The sequence below is a fragment of the Mobula birostris genome, chromosome 6, assembly GCF_030028105.1.
Source record: "Mobula birostris isolate sMobBir1 chromosome 6, sMobBir1.hap1, whole genome shotgun sequence".
In the NCBI taxonomy this organism is placed as follows: domain Eukaryota; kingdom Metazoa; phylum Chordata; class Chondrichthyes; order Myliobatiformes; family Myliobatidae; genus Mobula; species Mobula birostris.
The window spans coordinates 123,759,420-123,778,347 of record NC_092375.1 but is presented as its reverse complement, the minus strand read 5'-3'; the positions used below and the strand labels follow the sequence as shown (position 1 = coordinate 123,778,347).

The 18,928-nt window shown below is 44.5% G+C and overlaps 1 protein-coding gene across 3 annotated transcripts in view; it reads left to right on the top strand.

Annotated features, from left to right (window-relative positions):
- LOC140199341 (receptor tyrosine-protein kinase erbB-4-like) overlaps nucleotides 1–18,928 on the top strand; it is a 986,886-nt gene that overhangs the window by 694,761 nt on the left and 273,197 nt on the right. For all 3 annotated transcript variants that reach the window (XM_072261212.1, XM_072261213.1, XM_072261211.1), the window contains exon 15: nucleotides 3,857–4,011. In XM_072261212.1, the coding sequence (XP_072117313.1) occupies nucleotides 3,857–4,011 (155 nt within the window). The remainder of the gene's footprint in view (nucleotides 1–3,856; nucleotides 4,012–18,928) is intronic.

The following is an 18,928-nucleotide window of genomic DNA, read 5'->3' as shown; positions in this document are numbered from 1 at the left end:
CAGAGACGAATTCATTGTCATATGCACAAGTACTGTATATTTATGCGCAGGTGAAATGAAAAATGCAGCAGTGTCACAGGCACGTCTCTTCATTCAGAAGTAAACATGCATTATACATATTTTTTACAAGGAAGAACATAATTAGAACAAAAAATACCCATTTTACTGCAATGTGATCAAAGTGGTCATAGTTGTGTCAAACTTAGTGATCAGGTTGGTTCACAAACTGAATGGTTGAAGGGAAGTAGCTGTTCTTGAACCTGGTGGTGTGGGACTTTAAGCTTCTACACCTTCTGCCTGATGTTTAACCTTTCTGAGAGCCCATCGTAATTCGTGCAAGTTGCATTGCTGTGTGACATCAGCCACCAACACCATCAGACTTAGGAGAGGGTGCCACCATCTCGGCTGCTGCAAACCTGCAGGCTGCCTTCAAGAAACATAAGGGCAGCTCCCCACTTAATTGAGATGAAGCCCACAAGTTAAGGAAAGAGTTCGTACCTGCTGGTGGTTGCTCAGAGCAGGAGTTGATGATCATGTGACTGTGAACTCTTTAAACCATTAATTGAGAAGGAGAATTCCATAGGCTGCCAAAAAGGAGAGTGGAGTATGGCCCCATTTAAAATATATTACATTCTGTAAATTGGAGTAAGATTTGTCAACAAAATTTGGATTGAGTTGTTAATTATGGATTCCTACATCCTGCTTGGTTAGACCATAAGACATAGGAGCAGAATTAGGCCATTCAGCCCATCGAGTCGGTTCTGCCATTCCATATAGCTGATCCCGGATCCCATTTCTCCCTATACATCTGCCTTTTCGCCATATCCTTTGATGCCCTGATCAATCAGGAAGCAATCTACTTCCGCCTCAAATATACACACAAATTTGGCCTCCACCGCAGTCTGTGGCAGAGCATTCTACAGATCTACTACTCTCTGTCTAAAAAAAATTCCTCCTTACCTCTGTTCTAAAGGATCGTCCCTCAATGTTGAGACTGTACCTTCTAATTCTGGATATCCATTGGAAACATCCTCTCCACATCCATCCTATCTGGTCCTTTTAGCATTCGGTAGGTTTCAATGAGATCCCCGATTAGAGATCATTGGAAGTATTTTTCTCACGGTAGACAGTTTTTTTGCACAGGAGGATGCCACAATTCTGGAAGCCGGAGAGGATATAGAAAAGATTCACGGATATGTTTCCAAGACCGGAAGGTTTGAATCGTATGGAGAATCTGGATGGGCTGGTACTGCTTTCCTTGGCACATAGGAGGCTGAGGGATGAATTCATCAAGGTTTATAAAATCATGAGGAGCAAAGATGGGGTGTACGGTCACAGTCATTTTCTAACAGGACACAGATTTAAAGTGAGGGGGATAGATTTTAAAAGGGACCAGAGGGGCATGTATTCCACATAGCGGGTGGTAATTACACTGAATGAGTTAATGGAGGAATGGTAGTGGTAGGTACACTAGCAACATTTATAAAGCATTCAGATAGATACAAGCATAGCGAAAATGTAGATGGGATAGAGGCTAAATCCCAGGTGCTCTCTTTCTGTTGCAATCACTGAGGCATTAATATGGAAAAGCATTTCAGGAGAACTTCCCAACTCTTAGAGTCTTAGATTTATGCCACACTGAAACAGGCACATTGGCCCATTCTGTTTGTGCAAACTATTGAGAACCCATTTACAAGGGCTAAGCTAATCCAGTTGTATTCTCCCCCAAGTCCCTTCAGTCCCCCATGATTCTAACACCCACCTACATATGGTGCAATTCCTAGGAATCAGTTTAACCCATATGCACGTCTTTTGAAATGTGGGAAGAAACTAGAGCAGTCATTCAGGAGGTCAGGATAGAATCTGAACCACTGGAGCTCTGAGGCAGCAGCTCTACTGCCTGTGCTATGGTGCCACTGCTTTCCAACAGTACCAGAAGATTTGTTTTGCCAGTTTGTCCTTATATGATAGACCCACCATTCCAGGAACCCCTGTGGTAAATCTGTTGCACTTTTCTAATAATAAGTAGGTACAGAGGTCAGATCTACACACAGTCTTCCATATGCAGTCACACCAAGGCCCTAGATAATTGCAGGAAGGTATCTTTACTCTGTATTCAAATTGTCATGCAATCAAGGCCAGTATACTGTTTATCTTCCTAATTGCCTGCTATACATACAGTCATTCAGTAGAGTTGAGATGAAAGTTGGTAGGTTCTTGATTAGTAAGGGCCTTAACAATGACAGGGAGAAGGCAGGAGATTAGGGTTGAGGGATAATAAATCAGCCACCATTGAATGGAGGAGCAAACTTGATGGGCCAAGTGGCCTGACTCTTCACCTATGCTTTATGGCCGCATGCCTTGTGTTGGTTGTCTGTGATTTGTGTACCAAGGAATCTAGTTCCCTTTGAACATCAGCATGTCCCAGTCTCTCGCTGTTTGGGCCCCGTATCTAAGGAAGGGGTGCACTGATCCTGGAGAGAGTCCAGAGGACATTCACAAGAATGATCCCAGGCATGAGAGGCTCAACCTAAGAGGAGTGTTCGATATTTCTGGGCCGGTCCTCAGTGCAGTTCAGAAGGATGGGGAGGATCTCACTGAAACCTACCAGATGCAGATATTTCCATTTATAGGAAATTCCAGGATCCAAGGGCACAGCCTCAGAATAAAAGGATGTCCCTTTAACAGTGACATACTTACTCCCTGCTATACCACTGGCATTTGGGGCAACAATGAAGGTCCTCTAGCTCTGGCAGTGTTCACGGCTTCCTTCATCGTGCCAGTAGCTTCCTCTCAGATTTCATTACTGTCAGTCATGCAAGTCCCAAGTGCCGACTCAGGACCACCTTCACAATCAGATGTAGAAGGATTCTTTGTTGCCGCTTTGGTAACAATTTTATTTTACCAGTCAGGATTATAAGCTCTGAGCTGAACCCCCGAACCTGGAGGACTGGTGGACCACTCTTAGTCCTCTACCCTTTGACCTGTTTGGCGTGGGTGACCCTACCAGGAGCCAAAACATAAAGCCCTGACTCCAGCCAACATAGCTCTCCAGGTCATTGAGGCACGCAAGCCTCCAATCCATGACAAGTGGTCCTCTTGGAGGTTTAACATTGACCTGGGGAGGAATTTCTTCAATCAGAGGGTGACAAACCTGTGGCATTCGTCGCCACAAAGGGCTGTGAAAGCCAAGTCATTGGATGTACTTAATGCACAGATTAATTGGATTTTGACTTGTAAAATGGGTTAATGGTTATGGAGAACAGTGTCAAGAAAAAAGATCAGCCATAATTGAATGGCTGAAAAGGCTAGATGGGCCAAATGGCCTGATTCTGCTCCTATATCTCATGATCAATACCCAGCATTTCTGTTCTCTATACTGAACAAATAACCTTACATTACACCAGATCTAACATTGCTGTCCTTGACCCTGATACATACTCCTATTCAGTTCTGTCTCATCAGCCATCTTGGCAATGTTACCTTTGGTCCCCTCAGCCAAATTGTCAAAACAGGTTGTCAATGAATGTGAAAAAAGAATGCAGTTGCTTGGTTTGAAATAAGAGAAAATAGTGTAAGTACTCAGTACGTCAGGCAGCATCAATGAGAAAAGAAACAGGGTTTAATATTCCAAATCAAGTACATCTCTGACGAAGAGTCTTATAACTGAAACATTAGCTCGCTCTTTCTGCATGGATTAGGAATTGCTGAGACTCAACCCTTTTTTTCATTGTTGGTTGTCACTCCTTCTTTGGACTGAACTCTTGAACTGAATGATTTGATGTTTCGTCACATTTGAATTCTCTCAGAGTAGTAGTACATTTTACGAATTAATCAATGTTTGTTTGTACGCCAGGGCCCCGACCACTGTACCAAGTGCTTGCACTACAAGGACGGTCCCAACTGTGTGGAGAAGTGTCCTGATGGTCTTCATGGTGCCAGTGGATTCATCTTCAAGTATGCCGACTCCAACCGAGAATGCCATCCATGCCATGCCAACTGCACCCAGGGGTATGTCCGACAGGGCATTGAGTAGTCGCGGTCATGGTGCCCCTTGACCCTGTCTTGAGCAATGTCCCAGAAAAGAGCCAATGAGCTCCATGGGTTTGTTCAGTTCATTTCAGAACTGAAATGAGGAAGGAAGTATTGGACAGGATTAACAATAAAGAGGAAAATGTTTAACACCCACACTGACCTGTTGGACCAAATCTCTGCATTGTAAATTGGTTATAATTCTATGTTTGATCCACTCTAAAAGACTGTTACCTTTCCTCCCTTTCAACACTCCCAATTAGTCAAGCAATTCTAGTAAGTTGGAAGTGACCTTTGCGATATCAGAAAGTGCACATTTGCGCTTTCAAATCGAGAATAAACTGCAAAAAGCTGGGCAGCAGGCAGGATTGCCAGAGCAGCTTCTCATCTTGCATTTGTAAAATTAAATCAATAAATAATTAAACATGTTTCTAATCTTAAGCGTTAATGTCAAGCATCAAGAAATAGTCCATTGTCCCACTGATTCTAATTACAAATGAGTCGCTTGGGAAATGATATTGAATGTCATTGTACCAGTGGGATCAAAGCAGATTTATGTTCTACCTTGTTTCATAACCTGGAATACACCAGAAAACTATTTTTATTTTATTAAGTGATGATTGAAGTGAAATACCAACTTGGGTTGTGATTACAATTTAACTGAAGTGGTTGCAGGTGAAGGATTCTGTGATATTTGTGCTAGCCTCTTACAGTTCAACAAGAAAGGACACAAAATAGGGTGATTATCAGTGGGAAAGGGGGAGATTTCTCTGCACGTGGATTGCTGTGATTCAAAATGTACTCCCAGGATACTTCTGGAAGCAGTTCAGTTATAGCTTTCAAAAGACAATTGTACACATTAGTAAGGAGTGAATGTGACTATTTGGATAAACACAAGTGTAACCCTTGAGCTCGCCCAGCTCGTGTTCGTCTAGGGGAAACAACCTTTGGCCCCACCAAATTAGGTAATCATGTTTGTGTGGATGCTGTGTAATGTACCCCCAGTTACAAACCCACAGTGCAAAATATCAGACAGTACACCATATGCAATTAAGTGATTGAACTTTATAAATCTTAATCTGAATATAGGGCTAGTAATGAAAATAAAAAAGGGCCCAATTCAAGTCAAAAGTTCACATTGGAGAGCACCCAGTCGTCATTCTTCCACCATCGATCTCCTCTGAGTGTCGCTGACTTTCGGATCCCAGTCCACTTCGTCCGGTGGTCTACCAGCTCTCTCCACACGCGTCTTCCCTCTTCATCTCTCCTTGACAAAAGACCGCGAGCAAGCATCCTTCCAGGTACACAAGACAAAGCAACAATCTCCAATTGACTAACATGCATACTACAGTCCTGTTATCTCTAGCCATAACCCAAACATCACTGCTACAGAGAAACCATTACCTCAGCAGTGAACATTACAGAGAAACCAATACACAAGAATGTGAAGAACCAAGCAGACAGTGCTGATGGAACTCAGCTGGTTAGGTGGGCAAAGAGTCTTGGCCTGAAATATTGTTTCTACATTCCTTTCCACAGATGTAGCCTGACCTGCTGAGTTTCTATGGCATTTTGTCACTATTTGGACTGCTTGTTCAAAGATAATCCCCAAATCTAGGCAGAATAAGAAGCATAAACGATAAGCAGATGTCTCTGTGATACTCTTAATGTAGAATCATCCCACCTGACAAGCAACATGCAAAATGCTGTAGGAACTCTGCAAGTCAGGTAGCATCGATGGGGGGGAATAAATAGTCAACATTTTGGGCCAAGACCCTCTATTGGAACTGCCAGTCCCGATGAAGGGTCTTGGCCATTAACGTCGATGTTTATTCCCCTCCATAGATGCTGCCTGAGTTGCTGATTTCCTCCAGCAGTTTGTGTGTGTTACTCAGCATTTCCACCATCTGCGGAATCTCTTGTGTTCACCTCACAGACAACAAGGAATGGGAGCTGACTGTTCCCCCAACCCCACCACCACAAATTCTGGACTCCGTCTCTTCCCACCACCCCCCACCGAGAAACAGACTATAAACTTCCATTTCTTCACCTACCCCCAATTCCAGAATTGATGACCTCCTCTTTAGTCTGTGGCATCTATCAGGCTGTTCTCTTCTTTAACGTCAAGCAATGAGCTGCTGCTCATTCCAAATGCACTGCACTCCCCCTCCTCACACTGGCCTCTCCCATCACACCGGCCATGCCCAACTCACATCGGCCTGTCCTACCACACACACTCCTCCCAGCTCAGACTGACTCATCCTCCATGTGCTAACTCCCCATTGTACATGGGCTTTACCTATCTCACCTACCACACCCATCTCCCTCTGTCCCTGATGAAGGCAACTCTGGCAACCACAACTTATCCTACCAGAGTTGCCCAGGAAAAATCCCTCACAGAGCCCACCATCACTGCAGGGATCAGAGCTAAGGCACTGCTCAAATCATAAAGGTGATAGCCCATAGGGTGAGCATTGTCAGTTTTAGTTGTGGGGACTGGAATTATTGTCCAGACTGGGATGACACACGCAAAAAGAAACAGTTCAATGAAGAAAGGTGTTTCACATCCAGGTCAGACTTATAACGGATTAGTTCAAAAGTTCAAAGATCAAAATAAGTTTATGATCAAAGTACATACTGTATATGGCACCATATACTACCTTGAGAGTCACTTTCTTGCAGGCGTTTACAGGAAAATAATAAACAACAATAAAATTTATGAAAAACTATATACAACAAAGACTGACAAAAATTGTGCAGAAGAGGATGAATTATGCCAATGATAAATTTTAAAAGTAAATAAGTAATACTGAGAACGTGAGTTGTGGAGTCCTTGAAAGTGAGCCCATAGGTCGCGGTGACTGAAGTTATCCATGTTGCTTCAGAAGCCCGATGGTTATAGGGTGATAACCGTTCCTGAACCTGGTGACATGGGGCCTTGTCACATCCAATAGGGTGCAATAAAATTCTTTGTTCATGTGAAACACACAGAGTTCACATAATTCGCGTAATGATAAATGCAACAACAAATACAGCAATGAGTGCAAAACAGTGCAAACTGCAGTAAAGCAAAAAGAAATGTGGTACAATAACGGATTAACCCAGAGAGGTAGAATTAGGCGTCTAAATGTGGTAGCACCATTGGAAGGAGATATGAAAGAAATACTTGGTTCAGAAATCTGATATCGGTGGGGAAAAGGCTGTCCTTGGGTCTCATCATCTGGGCTCTCAGGTTCCTGTATCTTCTCCCAGGATCTTTCTCAGTAGCTGTAGGTGTAGTACAGAAACAGGTAGGAAACCTGAACACTGACTTGCCACATGCATGGTGTGTCTTTAAACATTGTTGGTTGGGCTCCAGACTATTCATCCACTGTTACAGGTGGAGGAGTTGCGGTATGTGTGATTGGGACAGGCTTCGCTTGTATTGGCACAAAATGGGTACAAAACATGTACATCCACGTACTGGCACAAAGCAGGTGATCTCCATCTTCAGATGCACACACAGCAAAATATACATCTTGATTCACACAAAAGGCGAAGAGAGTTTCTGCCCCTCCACCTACCATCCTGAAGCATTACGGTCTAAAAAGAATATTGAAAGAGGGCAATGTTTGGCACAAAGGATGAGTCCAAGGTGTGCTGTTCCCTCAGGAATATCCAAGAGTGGATATCACCACCCAGGCAATCCAACAGAGGCCACCCCCATTATCAACCTCGTATACGTCTTTCTGCCTCCCCGTTGGCAATACCTGTCCGAAGCTTGATGATCAGCCAGCACATTGAGATGCTTGTGGAGGAAGGCATCTGACTGGCACATTCCAGGCTGCAGGAGGACTCCTGAGGGAGGCACTGAAGGGAGGTCCACCGCAAGCATTCGGTGGGGAAGGGCCGCAGTACTGGATTCCTCCACTATTGGACAGAGAGGGGCCAGGATGGGTGAGGAAGTTCCTCCATTATTATAGTAGTGTTCCACCCCGGGGGCCACAAGTGTGGCAACCTTCTATTGGTTTCAAGGAATGTAATAGAACATGACTTAAAACATTGACCGTGAATGTCGGAATGAAAAGACATTGCATGGTTTGTTCTTGTAATTTTTTAAAATTATTAATAAAGTCTGTTTGAACATATGGAAAATCAGCAATATCTGCACAGCCAGCAGTCTGCTGCTTCAGCACTGGCCACAGCAATGCCACCAGACCCCAGCTCTCTCAGCAATGACATCATCTGTTTCCACACTGGTGACATCTGCACTGCCAACCCTCCAGCTGTCTCAGCCTGTCAGCGTCTGAACGCTGCCCGCTGTAGTGACACATCTCGGCAGTAGACTTGTCTGTACTGCCAACCACCTGTTACCAATGACATGTGCGCCGCCAGCCCCAGCTTCCTCAAGCATATCAGCAGAGGCACTGACACTATATCCTTGACTAGCTAACAGCAGCTGGATTGAGAGAACATCATTCCATGTACTTGTGCAGTTTTCGCCATGCTTGCCATTGGGCTAGAAAGCACAAACCACTGTTTCTTCCCTCAGTATCCTTTGTCTTCTTGATATTCAGCGCAGAATCAATGAGGACCACATCTGGCTCAGTGGATTGGCAGCATGATTTTGCTTCGCAAGCTTAAGACAAAGGTGGAAGAGTAAGGCAATTCCACTGATGTGAAGGCCACATCGTACACCTGTGGTTTGCAAACAGCAGAATTAAACCATCATGGTCACATCCCTCCCCACAATCGGACATGTCTGCATGATGCACTGTCTCAAGAAGACAACATCAATCATTGAAGATCTCCATCATCTGGGCCATGCCATCTTCTCGCAGGTACTGAGTACAGAAGCCTGAAGTCCCACACCACCTAGTTCAAGAACAGATACTTCTCTTTAACCATTCAATCCTTGAACCATCCAGCACAACCTAACCACTGCCTCAGTTTAGCAACACGATGAACACCATGCTACTGCAATGGACTTTTTTTCCTTCTACTTACATTCTTTTTTGTATAATATTTGTTTAATTTGTTTTTATTTTATGAATACTGTGTCTCTGATGGAATTACTCCACTCAGAGCCAGCATGAACTTGATGGGCTGAATTACCTCCTTCGAAGCTCTAACAATTCTTTAATGCTGAGAGTGCCAAAAAAAAGGTCTTGTTTAAGATGGTGCTACTGAAGAGGGGCGACAGCTTACTGGTGGTTCATAAAGCAAGAAGAACAACTCCATATACATTTTTAATAACACATTTTCTCTGGAAAATTGTGATAAACGATTATCGCAAACAATGATGAGGTGAGCGAAGGTGAGGCTGACTCAAGGGTCGAGGTGTGTGGATGCGATACAAGGTCGGAGTGAAGTCGAGGCACGTTTAAGAAGTGGTCGGAGTGAGGTTGAGACATGGTCAAGATGGAGTTGGAGTCGGGGATGGAGTTGGAGCAAGCAGAGCAGTGAAGTTTCGGAGCTTGTCCACCCAAACTGAGAGCGGTGTTTGATCGATCTAAGTGCCGGGCAGATTTAGAAAGGTCGGGTACAGGCTGGAACATAGTGGTGGGGTCCAGCCCCAGAGCATATTGACGCAGCGGGCCCGAGTCCTTGTGTGCGGGGGATGACCCGGTGTTTGGGCAATTTAAACACCGGACCAGGAGGACTGAAAAGGCATGGTGTGGGGACCCGAAGCCAGAGTCGAGCTGGTTCTGCTTGCTGCACTGCAATGTTTACGCCCCTCTCTGCGGCACTGAGGCTGGGACTGTGGGCCTGTCCCCGCTGCTCTGGGCTTCAGGGCAATGGACTCACTTTCATTCTGAACGCTATTGCTTGCTTTTACTGTTTGCATGATTTGTGTATTTTTTCTCTCGCTCTGTTGGTCTTTATTTTTAATTGGGTTCTTTCGGGCTTCTGGTGTTGTGACTGCCTGGAAGCAGACGAATCTAACAGTTGTATAATTTCTACACACTTTGATAATAAATGTACTTTGAACTTTGAAAATATTTAACTTCTTGAGTTGAGATTTTCCTTTGCCAAAGAAACCACCTCAAACAAACGTCTGGAGACCCGAGATGGCAGATGCTGGAATCTGGAGTGAAAAAACAAACTGTTGGAAGAACTCAGCAGGTCAGGCAGCATCTGTGGGGAGAAGAGTTCGTCACAAACCAATGTCTGCACCGCCTGTGTTGGGTTACAGCCTTAGTCTAACTAATGCCAAGTAAACATCAAATCAGGCCTAGTGCCATTGGTTTCACCCTCTGCTTGGTCCAAAGGTGATAGCCTGCAGTACATGTACCTGTCTGTCTCCATTCAGTCAGCTTGGGCACATTCTGTGATTCTTCTCCAATGTCAGTCCCTGCTCTTGTGGCTGGCAGAAGGTGCAAGGCTTTGAATCCTTCCTTCTGTTCATCCAGTAGCAATGAACAGAAGAGAACAAAAAATGCTCTTCAAGGAAGCTCCTTCCAGCATCCATTGGACTCAGTGTGCAGTTGGACACAGTTGTGTCCATGTAACTGTCTTTTTAAGTCACGGCCAGAAATTCACGATGGCCCTATATTACAGGAAATGTCTGATTTCACTTTACTGAATTCTCACTTGTAGTATTCATTTTTGGAGACTAAGATGAAAAGAACTTTGCGTTCAGCTCCTGTTCTGGCTGATATTCGCTAAGGACTAATTTACTATTCTGTGTGGTATAATATTCAAGAGACACTGGATGCATGTAGCGATCAGAGATAACATGAAGTCCCAAGTCCTCCTGTGGGAGGAGCCTTTTAGGATGATTATTGAGCTTTATCCAGTTTTATATCTGCTCTTGTGCAGAAATTTAGAACATCTGATTTTATCATAGAGGCACTGCACGGTGTAATCTCTTTATATGCTTCAGCTTTAGTCAACAACATGGTGGCTAATGTCCTAGCTCTTTGGCTAATGGATCCTCTCTGCACTGGGGTACTGGCACAGTTTTGGTGGAATGTTTGATATTGGTGATGCTTTCCAATCATCATGTTATTTACTGGAGATCTAGGTCACTCTGGTTATTTGTGTGCATTATCCCTGCCGCTGAACAGGTGCAGCTGGGAGGTGAAACACCCTTTATTCCCATGGGAGGCGGAGAATCTCACTGAAACCTATCGAATATGTTGAAGCATGAAACAAGGTGCTGAAGGAAATTAGCAGAGTGATCACCCAAGTTACGGAGAATTATGAGCTGCATGCAGATGCTAGTTCGGTGGTAGATGAGGACAAGAGGAACCCTATCCCTGGTGGGGTGGCAGCAGGATGGGGTGAGGGCAGGCGTGCACGAATTAGAAGAGTTGCAGGTGAGCACAGAGTTGAGGGTGGAGGAAAGAAAGCCCCTTCCTTTGAAGAAGGAAAACATCTCTTTAGTTCTGGAATGAAAAACCTCATCCTGAGAGCAGATGTGGTGGAGACGGAGGAACTGAGAGAAGGAGATGGGATTTTTACAGGGTGGGAGGAGGTATAGTCCAGATAGCTGTGAGAATCAGTGGGCTTATAAAAGATATCAGTAGATAAGCTGTCTCCAGAGATGGGGACAGAGAGATCGAGAAAGGGGAAGGAGGTGTCAGAAATGGACCGGGTAGGGTGGAAGTTGGAGGATTTAGATATTAGTAATTATTAAATCTGTAGATAAAAGTCAGGGGTTAGCCAAAGGGATCTAGATGCCTTCTCCAGAGACTGGGGGTGTTCTATGCAGTTGTACTTGCCCCAGAAGATGAGGTCTGTGTTTGGGAACACTTTCATGATAAGGCTATTATTGGTGCACACTGAGAGAGTGAGCAGACTGTTAGGCCTCCTGGTTAAATAGAGGAGATGATAACAAGCATCAAGGAATCCATCTCCATGCTCCCACAGGTGTGTGGGACCCAGAATCTCTGACATCACTCTGAAGCCATGTGTACTTCTTTATAAGGGCTTCTCAATGACCCCCAACTCATTGCTTCAGTTAATAGATGCTTCTATGCAATCTCCCCTGATTCCAGGGAGAGCTCTAGTCTCCATTATATGGGCCACCATGAAATTCTTCAGGAGCAGCGGAGACCCAGTTGGTAGCAGCTCTCACGCAATGAGAGAAGAGATTGCTGCTCATCTGCAGATTGCATTCCCAATGGAACAGATGTGATTGCTGGGAAATCCACTCTCGACAAGATTGATACCATTTCAAGGCCAATGGTGGACTCCAAAGGGTTTCTTGTATTTGTACAAAGGCACTCATGTGCTCCTGGTGGAGGACAGTGTCGCAGCTGACAATGTCTGACGGTGCCAACTCCCTCCGAGGAAATGTAGATGGCCTGTCTGAAGAAATCCTTCTCACAGTTTCCTCCAAGCAGTGATTTCTTGTGCGTGAAGAAGGTTGGGGGTTAATACTGGGGGATACTATGCAAGCAAATGTGTGTAATCAGTGGCTGCCTGCACTGGTGGGAAGCCAGCAATCCCGGCAAATCCCGGTGCATGACACACCACCCGCTCCTCGATAAGATCCAAGTGCAGGTGAATCTCGACAGGCAGGGTGATGGAGACGTCTCCATGGATAATGTGCTGACAGGAATAAAGAATGGCTCATGCAAATGTTGTACGGTGCTGAGATGCCCTCAAACAGATTGCATAAAGCTTGGTTTATCGTTCATTCTTGTTGCAATATGACACTAGGAAATTACTCAATGCACAGCAGTTCCATAGCAAAGACACCTGTAAATTAAAGTGCTCTCACTGAGGGAATGACAACCTGTGTTTGGCCCTTTTATGGTGACTGACAGCCAAGACAGGGACCAACAACCCTAGGGCCCCAAGAGGAGAGTGAATGACATCTGGGAGAGTGACTAACCAACATGGGACTCCAGCTGTGGGAATGACCATCAGGAGGCAAAGCAGGGATGTGTTTGGAGGTTGGGTCCTGGGTGCAGTGTGTGGGGTTGTGTTACCCGTAGCTCTGCAAACCCAATGAACCGCTGTCTGGATAACTGGGAAGTGACTGAAGGGGAAATCATTTCTCTGTGCACAGTGCATTGGTAGCCTCCATGCTGGAACCGTACGCATATCAGGGCAACTAGTTGCTTGGAAAGGCTAGGAAGTTGCCAGATCATGGCTAAGAAAAGCCAATGAAATGGCATCTGCTGTTGACCTGTTGTGATGGTAGACAAATTGGAGTGGATCAGGCAGGAGTTGATACGCTTTATGACCAACCTCTCAATCACAGTGCATGAAAGTGCTACTGGACGATAGTCGTTTAGACAGGTTACCATGTCCTTCTTGGACATCAGTATGATCGAAGCTTTCTTGAAGCAGGTACCTCAGACTGCCAAAGCGACAGGTTCAAGATACCAGTAAACACTCCAGCCGGTAGAATAGCACAGGTCTTCAGCACTCAGTATACTGTCTGGGTCAGATGCGTTCCATTGGCTCCCCTCCTGAAGGATGCTCTCACGATGGCCTCAGAGACCGAAACCACAGGGTTGTCGTGAGTTGTGTGAGATTGTGAAGGTACCGCCAGGTTCTGATATTCAAAGCGAGCATAAAAGGCATTGGGCTCATCTGGGAGTGAAACTTTGTTGTCACCTTGGTCAGTTGGTTTCATTTTGCAGGAGATGATAGCATTCCAGCCCCGCCACAACTCTTGAGTGGTTCTGTGATTCAGGTTTGGTCCAGAATTACCACTTCGTGTGTGAGATTGGTACTCAAGGTTACAAACCATACTCAAAATTCAGTGTACTTAATGCCAAAAGAAACCAGCGCAACACCATCCAAAGTCTATTGTGTTCTGTAGGACACTTATATACCCACATCATTGTTTATATGATTTTATTAGCCTTATTCATAATGTGGAGGAGCCTCTGTAAAACCACACCATCCTTTCCATCTTATATATAGTATTCAGTGTCTTTATCCTGAGATCTAGCCAATTAATTAATTGGGCTCTGATATGAACCGAATATTGATTTGGTAATTGTCATGAGAAGAAAGACACATACAATAACGTTCATTGTAAGATGAGAACTGATGTCGAAGACATTCCATTAAACAGCAGAATGGAGGTCTAGTTATCTCCTAATTGATCCCTTACTGAAAATGTTCACTGAAATAACATTTTATATTGTCTGCTCCTTATATTCCTGCGTGTGCGTGTTCATGAAGACTGTAACAAGCAATACTGGAGACTTTCTTCATAATTAGAGAACCACCCCCCTCCCCACTAATGAATTCTGTTCTCAGACTCTACAAATCTCCTGGAGACATAATTTCATTGGCAGTATGTTAAGGACTGGAGAAGCTGACACGCTTCAACTTTCCATTAATGGAATCGGCTTGAAACCAAATTAAAGGATTTCCTTGCTTTAGTTTGTATTCTGTCTTGCATGCACAAAAGAAGACGTCCCTTTGAACTGTGATAATGCAGTTTTGCACCGAAGCTGGGGAAGCCCTCAGTGGATTGAATACAGACATGACTTCCTGACTTAATTACAAACATTAATAAGCACTGCAATGAATGATAAAGAAGCACACTGCTGTAATTCTATTTAGTGTGAAGTATCCTGGCATAAATATAGGAGAGTCAGATCTTGGTTGAAATGTTGGTAAATACTTTTGTGTACCTGTCTCATATTGTGGTATGGACTTGTGTGCCTGGCCCAAACTACAGACTCATAGCCTGAATTGGAATGGTGGGTTTATTGTTTGAGAAGAGACTGAGTAGACCCAGACAGTCTTCTCCAGCGTTCAAAAGAATGAGAGGTGATCTAATTGAAACAGACAGAATTCCTACAGGGCTCAACTGGCCAGAAGCAGGGAGAATGTTGCCTCAGGCCAAAAAGCCTAGAACTAGGGGTCACGGTGTCAAGGTAAGGTTCACACAGATTTAAGACTGAAGTACAGAGAAATGTCTTCACTTGGGGTGTGGCGAGTGCTGGGGACCGTGAACCTGAGGGGCCTCTGGAGGCTCAGTTGTTGAGCTCATTCTAAACAAAGATTCCTAGATTTCTGGATTTTAAGGAAATCAAGGGAGACCAGGACTGTGGGGAATTTGGTACCAGGTAGAGCATATGGGTCAAATTGCCTACTTCTACTCCAATTTTGTATGTCCTTATGTTGAAATAGAGCAGACATCCCACCTCTCCTGGAACTTCTGGGAGTCTCCCGCATGTTAATAGTGGCTCCCTGATGCCCGCAAATTATATACAATATCACGGAAGTCAATTTTTTTGAGAGAGAGCGAGCGAGGGAAAAGCAAGAGAGAGCGTGAGAGCGACCACAAGAGAGAGAGAGAGCGCGCGAGTGAGAGCATGCCATTGCAGAGTGTTCCAAAAAATATATAAAACGTACATCACCCCAGACTACACTAAAGTGTACCCCTGCCTAATAGGGGTCAAAATAATGACAGTGTTGCTCGCTGCACTGTTTGCAACAGTGACTTTTCTATTGCCCATGGTGGGTTAAGACTGTAAAAGACATGTTGAGGTGAGTTTAACAGGTGTCATTTTTTCATTAGCATAGCTAACGTTACTTAAACTAGCTGGCCAGCTGCTAAGGAGCTACTCTATTGCAGACATCCCACCTCTCCCGGAAGTCTCCTGCAAATTGATGGTGCTACCTCCCTGAGATGAGTTTTTGTAGGGTGGGATGTCTGATAGAGTATTTTTCAAATATTTCCGACTGTTGAGAAGTCTTTGGGAATGAAAAGGCTTTCAGTCTGGGGTTGCAGAATAGTCCAAAATGCAGATGGAAAAATAAGATCATACTCTTCACACTGTTGATTTGACCAGGGAGAGGATCCCTCATACTCTGGGTGTCCAGTCTTTCTTTCAAGTACCTGAAATCTGTACTCATAGTGAAATGATGAGTTTTATGTTTGCAGTGTTAGAGCCAAAAGCACCAGCCTCACCAGCGATTACTACAACCAAGGCACAGCTTGCTCACAATAGAAATGCTGAGCCCAAACACTCCCAGTCCCACTACAAAGAGACTAAGACCCATATGCCTCTCCATCACACAGTCGCTTTATAGACAGGGTGAAACATGATCAGAGAGTGAATCCCAAACACTTGTCTCACTCTTGAAAATCCTGGAGCGCACAGAACTCCAACACAGCTGGTCACACTGGAGGGTAACTGAAAACACACACACACACACAGAAATACCAGAACCAAAAGATTCTCTCAGACTATGAAGTGCCCAGACCTGAGGGCTCTCCTAAACTACAGTGACTGCAGAAAGTAAACACTACCTTTCTCAAAATAGAGTAACTGGAATCCAGCAATTCTCTCTCACTATGGAGAAGCTGAAAAGCATTCAGTTCCAATCTCACTGCAGAGACTGGAACCCAGACTCTTGCATTACAGCTGTGGAGGTACTGTAAATGAATGCAGAGATGGTAATATTTCCAGTAGAAATCCTGTCCCAGAACTCCATGGTATCTGTACACGTGTTGACTACTGTCTCCATTCATATGGTGAGCTCACATACATAATTTATTAGTGTATTCAGATGCTGAAGAAACACCACTGAGTATTCTTCCTTTCATTTCTTTATCCTCTTACTCCACCACATGTCCTGTAACCAAGCAGGTCTGTCTTATAAACTGACATTAGTTTCCAAGACATTTGTGAGCCACTTAGATTCTTGGAAAACTTCAATGGACACTCTGCAGATGACTGTTTCCTATGATACCTACAGCTAGACGCAAACAATGCAACCCATGCATTTCCTGTCTTTAGCACTCTCATGAATTACTGGTTTTACAGCCACACGATGTAGCTTTGATGAAGGCAACCACACCAGTATTACTATACCTCAGGCTCCTGTCCCAGGCACAGGTGCCAGGCATTGTTGAGAGCTATTTTCTGCTGTTGGCAGTTGTACTGCTCCTGGAATGTGAGACATGGTGCCAATGCTGTTCACTCAATCACCTCCCAAGGCGTGGATGGAAATGTCCCTGTCAGACACCTTAGCCATGGTTTGTGTGGTCAGTCAACTCATCTATATCCCAGAATTCCTCTCTTTCTACATCATCATGTCCCTTGGCTCTACACCTCTCCCTAGAGTGTCAACGTAGCTGTTCACCTCTGAGAACAGCCCCACACCAGTCATGTACTGAGCAGGTCCACTTGCACTGCCTGGACATGTCCTTTAAAAATTCGCAGCCCCTCCAACCCTTGCCTGCTTCCACTCAGATGTCTAGTACACTAGTTTCACTGCACAAGATCTGGGCCTTCTGCAACTCTCACTAGGCCAGCCTCAGTGTCAGTGTGCTTCTCTGGTGTAGCTGCAAGGGCAATTACTCATGCTGTACTAGGCAGAGCTAACAGTCGAACATCCTCCACTAAAGGCGACCATTCTGTAACTAAACAACCACGTTCTTGGCAGCAACCAAGAAATATACCAATCTGAGTAAAACTGTAAACAACGGGAGCCAAGGGGAAAATATTGGACATGTCAGACTGTTGTGGTTGATCCTGCATCTTGATCCTAAGAATTACTGCAGGAGTTTCTCAGGGCAATGCTCTAAGCCCAACTATCTCAAGCTGCTTCATCAACGACCTTCTTTTATTATAGTCAGAAGTGGAGATTTGTACTGGCGATTGCACAATGCTCATTTCAAGTTCAACTCCTCAGCAAGTGCAGAGTCTATGCCTGATTTCTCTAAGGCCAGCCAACAGATAGGCACGGGTCAATAAGTAACATTCACTCCACAGAAGCGCCAAGCAATAACAATCTCAAACAGGACACTAACAATCCACCTGTCCCTGACCTTCAATGGTATTTCTGTAGCTAGGTCCCCAATGATAGACCTTCTAGGGTCAGAGGCTGATCATCCTGCATAGAACACAGAACAATCCAGCACAGGACAGGCCTTAGAGACTAAAATGTTTTGCCAAACTAATTACAGTAGTAATCAATGCCCAACTAAGCTAATCCCTTCTACCTACTTAATGTCCATATCCTTCCATTCCCTGCACATTCATGTGCCTGCCAAAGAGCTTCTTGAATGTTTCTATCATAATTGCCTCCACCAACACACCAGGCAGTGCATTCCAGTCACCCACCGCTCTTTGTATAAAAAAACCTCATCCCGCACACCTCCTTTGAACTTTTCTTCTTTCACCTTAAATGCACGGCCTCTGGTGTTAGATATTTCAACCCAAGCAAAGATCTCTCTATTCTATCTGTGCCACTCATAATGTTATAAATCTCTACCAGCTCCCACTTCAGCCTCCAGAGAAAACAACCCAAGTTTGCCTACCCTCCCATTACAGCTCACATTCTCTAATCCAGGCAGCATCCTCTCAAAGCCTCAACATCTTTTCTATTACGGGGTGACCCGAACTGAATGCAATACTCCAGATTTAGCCTATCTAGAGTTTTGTAAATATAACCAAGCCTCTCGAACTTAGTTCCTGGACTGATAGAGGAAAGTATGCCATGTGCCTTCTTTATTAATCTGTGTAGCCACTTTCAGGAAGCTATAGACTTGGACCACAACTTCACTCTACATAGTAACACTGTTAAAGCTCTTTCCATCAACAGTGTACTGTCTCTTTACATTGATCTCCCAAAGAACAGAACTTCACATTTGGCTCCATCGGCCATTTCTATGCCCATGTTTGCAGCTGATTTATATCCCACTGTAATTTGCTTCTACACTATCCAAAATACCACTGTTCTTCGTATCGTCTGCAAACTTACTCACATTTTCATCCAGGTCCTTTATACTGCATATTACATACACAGCAGAGATCCCAATACAGATCCTTGCAGAGTGCCACCAGTCACAGACCTCCAGCCAGAATAGGTCCCATTGCCCATTGCCTTCTGTCTTCTATAGCCCAATTCACCATGGGTTCGATGCATCTTAATCTTCTGGATGAGCCTCCTTGTGGATGTTGTTTACATGAATTTTAGCACA